Source organism: Haplochromis burtoni, unplaced genomic scaffold (assembly GCF_018398535.1).
Source record: "Haplochromis burtoni strain Fernald_Lab_line unplaced genomic scaffold, NCSU_Asbu1 Contig_15, whole genome shotgun sequence".
Classification (NCBI taxonomy): Eukaryota; Metazoa; Chordata; class Actinopteri; order Cichliformes; family Cichlidae; genus Haplochromis; species Haplochromis burtoni.
In genome coordinates this window covers 2,847,188-2,860,522 of record NW_024582376.1, presented here as the reverse complement: position 1 = coordinate 2,860,522, position 13,335 = coordinate 2,847,188, and the positions used below count along the sequence as shown (strand labels likewise).

The window sequence follows — 13,335 nt, the reverse complement described above, 5'->3', positions numbered from 1 at the left end:
GAGAGAGAGAGAGAGAGAGAGAGAGAGAGAGAGAAAGTGTGGCAGAGGGAGGTTTTCACAGAGGGCAGAAGAAAGAAAAGCGAAGGAGGAAGAAACTGGAGCTGGCCACTAACTCAATAGAAGGCGAGAGAAGTCAATTTAGTTTCTCTGCAGAGGGCAGATTGCAGCAGTTAGCCAGCTCAGTAGCAGCGATCAACATCCTCTCTCTTTCCTGGGGGGTAAGGAAAAGGGATATGGGCCTCCCAAAGAAGATCAAAACATCATTCGCTACAAGGGCAGATGGGCATGAGAGAGACAGCAAATAGCCATAAAGTAGTTCCTATCACTTGATTAGAAGAAGCTGAATCAGATAGCACAGTCAGATAAGTGCGAGTGAGTCAGAACAGGAAAAACAGAGGTGTACAACGCTCACTTGTGAGCAGATGAATCAAAAGTAATGTGGTTGATACCACACGATACAGCTTTGGAGTGCCAGATTAGTGCTAAGTGCCAATATTCGCTACTCATCATCCACTGTGAAATGGATATTGCTGGAAAGTCAGATAAAAAAAAAGAGCAGCTTTTAAAATGGTATCAATGGGGAGGTGTCAGAGGAAGCTGAACAGACTTTAGAAATTCATTCACAGAAAGACAGAAAGATCAAAAAAGACCATCTTAAGGGGTAGCCTGATATGAAATGCCACAGTTGGTGGTCACTTGCATTATTGATGAGCCTTTAGCTTCCAGTGATCTGGATTCAGACTTTATTTCATGCCAAGAGGGTTTGTGCTTAACAGTCGTGCTATTATGTAACATTAACTGTGCTGTGTGCTGTGTATTCAATTAAAACCTGATGTAAACCATATCGCTTTTGTTTTATAAGTATAGTACGCAATCAACATTTGTAGCTAAGCAATGGCTCAAAAATGGCTGTGTAATGTGATCAGAGTGATAAGCAGCAGTATCTGTGGCACTGTCCCGTAGCTCTAAGTGGCATTTAAGCCTGTTTCAGCTCATTGCTTTAGTTCTTCAGAAATACAGCTGTTTTTAGCAGCAGATTCAAGCAACAAAGCTTTGACAAATCCACAGTATTCCAGCCTGTTCGACACAAAACTGAGCTGCAACAGACCCAAATATTTACCCCAGGAATCTTTCAAACCTCAAACAGAGCTGGAAAGAAACGCAAATATAGGAGTGGATACAAATATATCCAGGTGTTTTGTTTTTAGATCACACACCTGTCTCTAGCTCCAGCTTTAAATACAATCAAAACTCGTGTAATTGTCTGTGTCTAACTGTAAATGCAGACTTCAGTAGATTCTGCTATTATGCAAAACATAAACTATATCACAGAATTTAAGAAAATACACATTTTTGTGTATGTAGACAGTGCAAACATTAAGTAAGATGTATATCCATCTTTTAATCGCTTAAACAGGTAAAAGTATCCATCTGTGTTGGTCCCATTTACCCTTGTAAAAGCGTCAGCATCTTTCCACACTGTAGATGGTGCATTGCTAACAGCAGGAACAGTTACATCCATCATCATCTCCCACTACTTTCAGCAGTAGGAGCACATAAAAGCCAACTTCCAGCTGGCTGCCGCCAAAGATCTCTGACAGATGCTTGGTGGGAAGGGCTTGCGGCTGGCAAACGCGGAAGATACGCAGTCAATTATGGTTACTGGAGAGGTTGGGGTAATAGGTTTTTACAGTGCGTACTAGCCTATCCCAGTAATGGGAATGCCCAAACTGCAGGAGCATTACTGCATGTGCTGCAGATTTGCCTGTAAAATATGGTCTCACAATGCTGCACTGGCGGGATGGCTTTGTTTGTGTGTGCATGTGTGTGTGTGTGTGTAGGTAAATGAGATCTTATTAGCAGTCAAGTGCTGCAGTCACCATCAGAGAGCATTTTACACTGTTCTTACCCAATGTGAGCTCATCAGAGTGTTGCAGAGAAAAAAGAAAAGCTGTGTGCTACAACTCATTTATCATTTTAAATCAATGAATGCTACAATGTGATCATCCAATGAATAATACAACTGAATGCATAGAAAATCATGTTTTGAGTACAAGTATAGTACAGAGCACTTACCAGCGTAAGGGCCACTAGCTATATGAGTGGCTTATTTGATAATATAGGAGCTTTTAAAATCTTCAAATCCCACTACTCGATGATTTAATATTAAAAATGAATGCATCTTCACTTGTTTTAATTATAATATTGGGACATTTTATTTACAATATTGTACAGAAATCTTGAGCCACCCCTCTTTTCTTTCTATTTTGCCTCCAAAGAACAAGACTTTCTCGTATGATAGTTCTCCAGCCTTCCAGAAGGTCCAGAAGTTTCTTTAGCTGTTTTTCCATTCATTTTCATTCCAGTGCTTCTACCTCACTATATTCAGAGGAATGTTTTTGTTAGGCCACTTAACACTGACCTATGACTCATTCAAACATAAAAAGACATGATAAGTTAGGGGATGAATCAGTGTTGTCTCTACGCAAAGAACTGTATCTTCAGGCACTTTGTTACTAGCAGCCTGTGACAACACACATAAATTGTATTTTGAAGTGGAGAACAAAAGAATAAGAATCTTCAGAAGATAAAGTTATCTGAATGCCATGTCCTTAATATGGGAAAAGATCCAGCCTGACAGGACCTGAGAGATGCATCTGGCCTTCCAGTTGATCTGAAGGCCCAGATGTTCACTGAAGACTCACGAGATGGTCTCAGTGGAAGGGACTGTCTTCTTCTGGCAAGAAAGCATTGTTAATGAAGGGATACTGGGACAAAGGGCTGAGGTATGCCAAATTGTACAAAAACTGGACTGAAAAATCAGTGGCAACAGTGGAGTGGAGTGGTGAATCCAAATGTGAAATCAGGATGTGCAGAAGAGGTCAGGAGAGAGATACAACAGTGAGTGTCTACAGCCATCTGTAAAACATGGTGGAGGTTCTGTCATGGTTTGGAGCTGCCTATCAGCCAGTGGTGTTGGAAATCTTGACAAAATTGATTACATTTAGTTTTATTTATATAAATGACAACAACTGTTGCCTCAAGGTGCTTAATTGATACAATTGTAAACACAGAGAAGTGCCATCAGATGTTAATACCTAATGCAATACCATCTGCAAATCATCTGATTGGTGATAGCTTCAATTTTCAGCATGACAATGGTCGCAAACACTTCCAGTGCAGTAAAATCATACCTGGATAGAAAAACACACATTGGAACTCTATCAGTCATGGACTGACCTTCCCCTAGAGTCCCAACTGCAACACTACTGAAGCAGTGTGGGATCATCTCGACAGACAATGGAATAAAAGGCAGCCAACACCCAAATATTTTCAATGGACCTTCATATTGTCCTTATATATCGTATTTGCATGTGAGCTTACAAATGTTTCAGTAAAACCTATTCCTCATTTTATTAGCAAAATCTGGACAAATGCAACAGAAATCGCTTCAGCACATTAATTTGTGATTAACTACCTGCAAAAAAAAAGTTGTAATAATGGCATTTGCACCAGCTTAAGCTGTGCATTCCAATTGCTAAGTAACAGATGCTAAACTTACTTTTCATTGTGTGATTTGCATCACATTAGATAATGACAGCGGTGTAACTAGACAACTCTTTGCTTTAGAAATCTCACCTGTGTGAAAGCGTTTCTTAGTGTTTGCCCTTTTTTAGTACAAATAGCCCATTTCTGTTTTGTTTTTGTAGTTGTATTGTATATCGATAAACTGTGTTTGGTTTAACAAACAGATTGCTAATAATAGCGTACATTATCCCGATGATAGTGCACTGTGCTATGAACTAAACGATGAAACCTGACTCTGAGTTATTTAAATATGCCTGGCAGTGGTTCACTTATAAATGATCTGCCAATGGATAAAGGTTTATACTATGATGGTCTAGTCTTTAAAAGCATTAGCACTCTGTTAGTTTGTTTGAATTCACAAGCAAATATATAAACACAAGTAAAATCGTATGTAACCATCAGCTACAATGCATTTTATAGCTAGAATAGGTATTGTGCCATCATAGCTCTGGAAGGTTTGATCATTTGGTCGCATGGGTGGTTTGAAATTTTAATGGGCATTTTCTGTAAAAAGTCTAAAAGCCTTGCTAGCCGCTTCCGAGAGACTGCGATGTTCTTTATCCCTCACCGGACCAATGTGATTTAACTTAACATACCAAAACAAAAAACCCTGCAAAAGCCTCGTACAAATTCATTTGGGGATTAAAAATGTCTGTCACTACTAAATTATAAATGGTTGTCATCTTTGAACTTAAAAAAAAGTTAAGTAGAGTTTAAAAATAAAAATTTAAGCAATGAAATGAATATAATCTAAAAGTTTTGAAAAACATAATGTATAAACCTGGAAATCGACAGATTTGCTCATAGAAGAAAACATCCTCTCACTGTACACTTCTGCGTTCCACCATGGCTGCTGTTGGTTCTCCATTATTAATGGCAAGTGAGAAAAGAAGCACTTACTGACTTACTACCACCCACACTTGTCTGCTGAACATTTGAACACATTAGAGAGAACGAGTGTGCGTGTGTGTGTGTGTACAAAGGTAGCACAATGAACACTACAATTAGGGTAGAATTTCCCATTCTGAAAACAAATATGACCCGTAGTCGTGCTGTGAATCAATACAGGCGTGATTCAGTGAAGCAAAGGGTGCCTCCCTTTCACTACACACAGATATTCACAAACACAAATGAAAACCTCTCGCAGGTCTCAAAGGTAACATCCAACAAGACTAGGTCCAAATGAGAGTGCTGACATTGCCTTCCTTTGTTTCTTTTTACTTTCTTATTATCATTATGCAAGTAAAACATCATCTTTTTAAATCACCTCCATTCTCCATTGATGGTTTCTCTCCAAGCTGGCCAAATAGGCTGTGTTTTCTGAAAGGGACTTCCATTGATTTAAGGTGCTGATGCTGCTTTTCTCTATGAGAAAAGATCAATACAGGCTCCAGCGGGACTTTGCACCATAGCTTCACATTGCAGTCCTCAGACCAAGAAGATGGAGTGTGTCCCTGTGAAAGAGTGAGTGAGTGAGTGAGTGAGTGAGAGTTAAAAAAAAAAAAAGTAATGTTTTTGTTTTACTGTCATGAGCCTGGATTGTGGGATGAGACATTGCATGTAGTAGATATTTAGATTTGATCAAATTTAAATAAATCCTAGAAATAATCGTCCAGTTAAATAGTTTTTGTGATTACGTTTCTTACCATGCAGGATATAGGAGTACATTATATTAGGTGACTCTTGCAATTGCATTATATTGAAATATCTTTGTTTTAATTGCGATGCAGAATCTGTCAAAAGTTGAGTTTGAGCCTTTTAGAATTAAAAATTGGGAGGCGTTTGTGAAGCTGCGATAAACTGTGTGAGCAAATCAGTCAGTAATTTAACCCCATAACAGACTAGTGTATTATATTTGATACATACAGTTTTTGAGACTTCAACATTTCAGTGTGATTTTTTTTTCCCTAAAAAATACAAATATATTGGATAATACACTTTTAAGAAGTAATTCTTTGCCAGGTGTAGCTATCATATTTGCTAAACTTTGTTTGTTTGTTTTTTGCAAATTATTGCAAATTTCATCTTTTTATAAATGTCAGGAGGTTTAATAAATTCTCCATTTATTGGCAATTATTTAACGGTTCAAGTTTGAAGGGGTAAGAAGAATATTTGTCAATGTAAAATTCTGACAAATGTACATTTTTCATCACATGGTCCCAAGGTCCTCCTTAAAAGCAGACGTGAGCTTTTCTCAGAAAGATCTCAAAAAACTACCATCAGTGCATTTCATCTTTGCATCTACAACTAAGAAAAACATAATTTTCATAATTACCAGAGCTGTTAACTTAGAGCAGCTGTTTTGGCCTAATAAATTTGTTAAGCGCTGTGTATTTAATTTATTTCTCCTTTTTTTCCTGCATCTTTAATAATCCAAAACATTCATATTTCACCCATGCCTAGTACCACTTCCTCATCTTCTTAATATTGAGTTCATTATGTACTGGGCAGCTGAAATCCTTTATCATGCAAGAATGTGAAGACATTCTGCTTTGAAAGTATATCATGAGCTCGGTTGTTGTTATTATTTCCCAAACATCAGGCATTATTAAAAGAAGAGATGAATGCCATATTTAAAAGTAGTTTTCCACTCTATCCTAAGGTTGCACTGTCCCAAACCCACGTGCACTAGTGCACAGTAGTATCTTACTACCAGACAGCCTAGAGGCAGAGCATCTCACGGGAGTGAGACAATGGAGTAACAAGTTAGTAATCAGGGGAAATACTCTGTAATTCAATCTGAATTTAAGGCAGTTCCCACCTAACCCCCAACACTCTATTTCTTCAGTATTCAGTGACTGAATGAAGCAAGAAAACAGAGACACCATAGCATGATTTCAAACTAAATTGTGAGGGTAATGTGAAATTAAGAATAGTGGATTACTTCCTGAAATTCTCTTATGAAGCATGAAGTTCTCAATCGCTGCTAAACTCAGGTGTAGGCAGGTTTCATTGCTGCAGTCACACATGGACTGAGTCATGATCCTTCTTCTACCTGCAAATCACCTCTTACTTTTAATTCTGATGAAAATGCTTTTAATTTCAGTCAGTGTTAATTATATTTGTTTTATTAACACTTTCATACACACAATGCCGTTTATATTTAAAGCATTTGAACTTTCATATGTAAAATGGGGAAAAATCTTTTGAGGAATACGATAGTGTAGTTAAACTGTCAAACTGATGAATTTCTTTGTTTTGTTTTTGTTTTTTAACTTTTCATATTTTTATATCTGTAGCTCCAACCTGTGTAGAGCTTATACGTATTTTAGTCTTCGGACAGTAGGGCAGCACTTTCTTTCTTCTAATACCAGATAAGTTTTGGTGAGAGTTCCAATTTCTGTTTTATCACCTCTGCTTTGAAAAGACTCATCCTGGACACCTGCTGAAGTATTTAAACGCCATCTGCATTCAGGTTGATCAGGTTGTTTAGTTGCTCTAGTGCTCAAGTGAAACTTGTTAAGTTATAGAGCAAATACTTGGAGTGATATATGTAAACTATAGGCAAAACACACACATGATGAAATTTTGTTTTATGACTAAATAAATGAAAAACAGCAACATAAGATTTTTTATTTGATGTGTGCATGTACATGCTGCAATACCGTGAAGAGCAGTGTTCCTTTGTGTGGATTCCCTTTCACAAAATAAAAACATACACTGTTAAAAAAAACCCTGCCAATCCAATGAAAAGCCTGAGACATCAGTAACGGAAGATTTGATCTTTGGGGTGACTCACATAAAAGCAATGCAGAAGGCTGAGAATTCCCATCCATCACACCTTTCACACATACGCATGAATCACTCTGTCTCCGTATCTGCAGTGTACAAGCAAAGCAATATACGTTCAGCATTAAAATGATATACAACCCCTTCATACTGCCGCACTCACCGACTCCATCCAATTGGCTCTGCAAGTCACATTCTTCCATCAGTCCCAATCTGCCGGCATGAGATTTGCCCGTTTACAGTTGAAATAAATTACTCTCTGCATTTCACAAGTCAACATTACTGTGCTGCATGTTTATCAATTTCTTTTTAAAATAAGTATTGATTAACTATATGATAAATATTTTAAAGTGTAACTCTTGAAGAGCTGCTTCAGTATTTTCCTCCGGCCAGGAACTTCATCATTTGTCCAGTAAAGCCACGATCCCTTCTCTGCACATGTCAAAACCATCACAGCTTTGCCTCTAACATTGTTTCCAAAGCACTGTGAGATGTCACTCTGACATAATCATTTCTAACCCTGTCCATCATGGTCTCTTTGTCAGTGCCACAGCAGGTCTCACTACCATCTTGTAAACTTTCCCTTTGACTTTGATACTCTTTACATTTTCATCTTTCCACCTGCCACTCTCTCATTCACACACACGTATTCTGTTTGCTACTACTGACTTTCATTCCTTTTCTCTCCAGAGCATACCTCCACCTGTCCAGGCTCCACAGAGTCCACAGAGACCCCTGCCTGCTTTCCTTTGGCTTTGCCACCTCTCTTTTTTATATTATTAGCCTCCAGTACTCTGTGCACTTCATTCATCTTCCTGACTATCCCACTGTTTCTTCACTAACCTTTGAGTGTTTTCTTGCACTTCCTCTTTCCACCACCAAGTCTCTTTGTCCTGTGTCGTCTGCCCAGAAGATACCCCAAACACCAGTAACTTTTCCCCACCACCCAGAGCTTGTCTCAACTCACTTCTACTTGTTCTTGGTGTCCAAAGTCATTCTACAGACTACCATCTGATGCTGCCTAACTACATTGTCCCCATGAAAACTTTTGAGGGTTAGACTTTTCAAAGAGCCACAGGTTAGAGTGTGAATAATTATTGGTACACCTCAGCGCTTCAGTGTATATGCTGAAAGAAAAACCAGCTCTGGAGAACATTCGAGTGTTTTATGTTTTCAGTGTAAAATATGTACTAATCTGGACATTTTTCAAGAACTTTTCACATTTGTTTCACCCATAAATGGGAAAAGCATTGCACTTTAGTACATAAGCTCAGTGAGCAATGGTGTATATGTATCTTGAATTTCACACCTTACACTCAATGTGTGTGAAGACTTGTGTATGTTTGTGAGTTAATAAAGTTTTTTTTAATCACCTATTTCTTTTTTTAAATGTTAAATCACATTACACCAGATCAGCAAAATCCATCGATGAGCCTGACTGATCCAGGATGATTAGTTCAGTAGTTTCAGGGTGTTCAAAATTGATAATAATCAAACAATTTGGAGTTCTTCAGGTGCAGGTGCAATAACTCAGGTTTTGGAGCAGTCACAAAGTCTTCGTGCTGCTTGGTCTTATTAGTTTTTCCTACACAAACTGGAAAAATAAAGAAATTAGAGGAAGAACTGGATTAATTACAAATAATACTTTATAGGGTTCCTGCTACATCACTGTTTGCATCTCTAGCTTTATCCAAGAACTCATAAATATGTAGATGAAAATCTCCACCCTAAGTGTATCCTTGGTTTGGCTGGTTCGACAGATCTTCCTAAAAATGTTTGGTCTACTACCTAATATATTAAATTTGTTTAATAGTCTTGCTGCTTTTGTGTGTCCTCAGTCCAGAAACAGTCTCCAGGCGGGGGACATAGACGGGGCCAAGAGGCTGGGTAAACTGGCTCGTCTGCTCAGTATCGTCTCCATTGTCTTGGGCGTGGTCATGATCACAGTCTACGTCTCAGTTTCAGGTACATTCATTGAATCAAGCAGGACAAATTTTTGAGGACAGTGATGTTATCATGATGGTGTCCAGTGTGCTGCACCGAGATTTAGATTGAGGTTTAAAGTGTAGCTGTAGGAGGAACTATCTACTCAGAAGGGTAGTCCAAGAAACATCTGCCAAGGCAGCTCACTCTCTCGGCAGAGTGTTCCTGGTAACTCATTTTGTTTACTTTCTTCTTTTTAAACATACGTTAAGAAGTTTGTAGTGCAGTAAAAATGAGATAAGAGTAGCATGACAGATGTTTACATTGATTACATTATTGTCATTTTGACTTTTATATCAATCTTGAAGGAGAGGTCAGAGGTCAAACGCTAAAACTTTTAAATTCTTATAAGGCTTTTTGTCAATTTTCAACCAATAAATCATTAAGTTGACCTTGAAGATAAGGCCCCTCTACACTCAAAGTTTTATCGAAATCAGAATCCAAAATTTTTCAAGCGATCTTGTTTACAGACAGAAAGAATGACATGCTTCAGATGTGTTTCCTGCTTTCAACTTTGCCAACATCTGTGTGTGTGTTACATTTACTTTTGCTGCAATCATAAGTGTGTAACATACTTCTTCTCTTTCCCTTTTTTACAGTTTCCAAATGAACTCGCGAGAGATGATCTTTCAGCAAGTAAACAAATGAAAAACACCATTCAGAGATGCATGTATTAGAATCTGGTTAGCATTTGCTTGACAAAAATAATGAAAATCCTGATGTAAATCTGTCAGGTTAAAACAGAGGAGGAAGAAAATGCAGATTTGTTTGTGGTCAGAAGGAACCCCGTGTGTTTCCCAGTGTGGAACATGGACTTCTCTCAATGAAGACAATAATCTGTGTATGAGGAGAGAGCGACTTTCTCTGTATGAGATGGAGCTTCTTTCGAAAAATGGATTTGGGGTTTGGTCTCCAAACTTTGGACAGCTGCATATAATCCTCATATATTCCTCATCGAATCTTTTGCATTCAAAGCATATACAGTTACAAATATATTTGAAATGTGGATAGAAAAAAATTACATATATACATTGTATATGTACATTTTATATAATGTTTGTATGCCAAGCGGTGCTGGGTTTGCTAAGGCTGTCATAGTGGCTGCTTTGTCAGTACCTGGATGCTCAGTGGAAACTCAAAGGTTTGTGAAAGTGGGCAGGGGACATAATTGTTTTTATTTATTATAATTTTTCATTGAAAACAAAAAAAAAAACAAGACCAAGTGCATGCCTGAATGTAGATCACCGAACCTCTGCCTTCATTTTGACTGTTATTTCCATGTTTCTTACCTTTTCCAGGAGTCTGAGAGACTAGCAGGTTTGCACATGTGAGGCTGTTTTGTGTACATCTAATTATTTACCACAAACATGACTTAGTCTCAGCTACACCTTCAGGTGTTGTTTCTCCTCACCATATTCCCTTATAATTAATTTTACGTGTGTGCGTGCACGCGTGCGTGTGCATGTGTGTTTGCTGCCTTTCTACACCATTGGCATTGTTATACAATGACTGTTAAATGTCACTGATTATTTCACTGAATGTTTTTTCCAGCTTGTTGTATTGGTATAAAATGTATTTATATAGGAAAATATATATGCAATATGTACGCATGCTATGGGCCAAACAGGCTGACACAAACTTTTTTTTTTTTTTTAACAACGAGCGGGTCTATAAGTTTAACTTAGTAACAATGAAAAGCATTTAAACAAAAAACACAAGCATTCTGTAAAGTTCAAGCCTGACAAATTGTCTGTATTCATAATTTTATCGAAGAGATGCAGTTTATTGTTCTGCCTGTGGATACATATAACAAGTATGTTACAGTGACATGTACCAGGCTTGTGAGCAGAGATAAAATTCAGTAACACTATGTTGCATTATTCAGATCATTTGGATAGATTTTGGGGGCAATAATGTTATTTGGATGGCGGGGTTAATTTACATTTTGTATCATTTTCATTTTGATAAGTTACAGTGCTTGTTTTCACTTGCTCATACAGTTCAAACAAGTGAAACCTTATAGCTATATTATGCTGCTAAAGTGATACTACCAAGTCCTCATCATCATCAGTGAAAGGATGTACAACTGCTAACTGTCGAGTTAACAGACTTTCAAGTCCCCGTTCATACTCGTGGTTGTACAAAAAGTCACTTTAGCAAAACATCCGAAAGCAGCAAAATCCAAAGATGCCCTACTGTTTACGTAGTGCAGGCGACAGCCCTACTGTTTTTCTTACATCTACATTTTTCATCTGGAACAATTGGCGAACAGAAGCCAACTGTCAGTAAAACAGTTCAAACTTTTCCACTTCATTTCCGTGTATTAATGTGTTTCCTTTCCAGTATATTGTATGTGCCAGTTCACCTCTCTGTGGTGTACATTTTGCATGTCAGGAATAAACATTACCATGCATGGTCCAAGTTGTGCCTTCTCGTGGTAACTTCCAATTCACAAGGAATTGTGTTGACCACAGCCATGCTAGCAACTTTCTGAGTCTGTAGTCTATAGATAGCATGTTGTTTCAAATAAATGTAAATATTCCAATAATTATATCAATAAAAACACCAACATGTTGATCACAACGGCGATCGTGGCTCAAGAGTTGGCAGTTCGTCTTGTAATCGGAAGGTTGCCGGTTCGAGCCCCGGTTCGGACAGTCTCGGTCGTTGTGTCCTTGGGCAAGACACTTCACCCGTTGCCTACTGGAGGTGGTCAGAGGACCCGGTGGCACCAGTGTCCGTTAGCCTCGCCTCTGTCAGTGCACCCCAGGGCAGCTGTGGCTACAATGTAGCTTGCCATCACCAGTGTGTGAATGACTGAATGTAGTGTAAAGCACTTTGGGGTCCTTAGGGACTAAGTAAAGCGCTATACAAATACAGGCCATTTGTTACTTAGACCTTTATGGGTCAGACCCCAGTTTGCCTACATGGTGAGGACCACAGGAGGTGTCGAGCTCACACACGTTTTTGGAAGGAGTTGTGTTTCGGTCACACAAACACTACACACATGCATGTCATCACTGCAGTAGGGCAGCAAGACTTTGTATGCAGAGACTTCAGCAGATCCAACTTCCCAAACCCTTTCACAATCATCCTACTGTCTGTCAATGTGAACAGATTCACTATTGATGTATATATACACACACACACAGACACGTACAGTGTGAAACTGATGACAACTGAATGAAGATAAAAGAGCTCAAGTTCAGATTTTCCTTGTCTGCCTGCGTTTGTTAAATAACTGCTTAAATAAGCAGTTATTTCGTTAACTCTGTTTTCCTGGGTCTTTTCATGTGTGCTATGAATAAATCTTCTTTTTTTCGGTACCGGTACTAGTTTTATTTTGTTGTATTCATCCGCGGCACCTTAAAGGCTGGTCCGTGAAAATATTGTCGGGCACAAACCGGTTCGTGGTGCAAAAAAGGTTGGGGTTGATCTAAAAAGGTTGATCTACACGCTTCTCACATCGCCTAGATTTAAAATCAATGTTACAACAATAAAAAGAAAAACATCGCAGAATCTCACAGAGTTGCGAAAGCATCATGAAGCACATGAATCAGAAAAAAAGTACAAATAGAACCAAAGTGTGAAATCCACAAGCTGCTTCAGAACACACAGTATGCGCCACAGATTGTACATAATTGTTGGCCAACACTGCTCAAGATGCTGCAGGTTAACCTGCAGTCCAAAACAAAGAAAAACCACCCATTCAGCACATAAAAGCCTCTGATCCTTCCTGCTTTCTCTCTCAGTGAGTGTAAATACACTGTCAACAAGCAAACACACACTCATTACCCCCTACAAAGACAAACACAGCCTATGTCTGGTACCGTTGTTATTATGGACGCTCACATGCTGAAACACTCAGACAACTATTCCTGTGTGTTTGTTTCTGTGTGTGTGTGTGTGTGTGTGTGTGTGTGTGTGTGTGTAGGTGTGTTGTTTGCAGTGCTTGTCTTTTCCTGCTGGTGGTGGAAGTGATTTGGAAAGAATGCAGTGGAAAGGGAGAGGCGTCGTGGCCATTAAACCAGCGGG

General features: G+C 38.6%; 1 protein-coding gene across 1 annotated transcript in view; it reads left to right on the top strand.

Annotated features, from left to right (window-relative positions):
• trarg1a (trafficking regulator of GLUT4 (SLC2A4) 1a) overlaps positions 1–11,721 on the top strand; it is a 14,645-nt gene extending 2,924 nt beyond the window's left edge. Inside the window, exons 3-4 of the mRNA XM_005915923.3 lie at positions 9,156–9,282; positions 9,900–11,721. Coding sequence (XP_005915985.1) covers positions 9,156–9,282; positions 9,900–9,910 — 138 coding nt within the window. The 3' untranslated portion in view covers positions 9,911–11,721. The remainder of the gene's footprint in view (positions 1–9,155; positions 9,283–9,899) is intronic.
• The last annotated feature ends 1,614 nt before the right edge of the window (positions 11,722–13,335 follow it).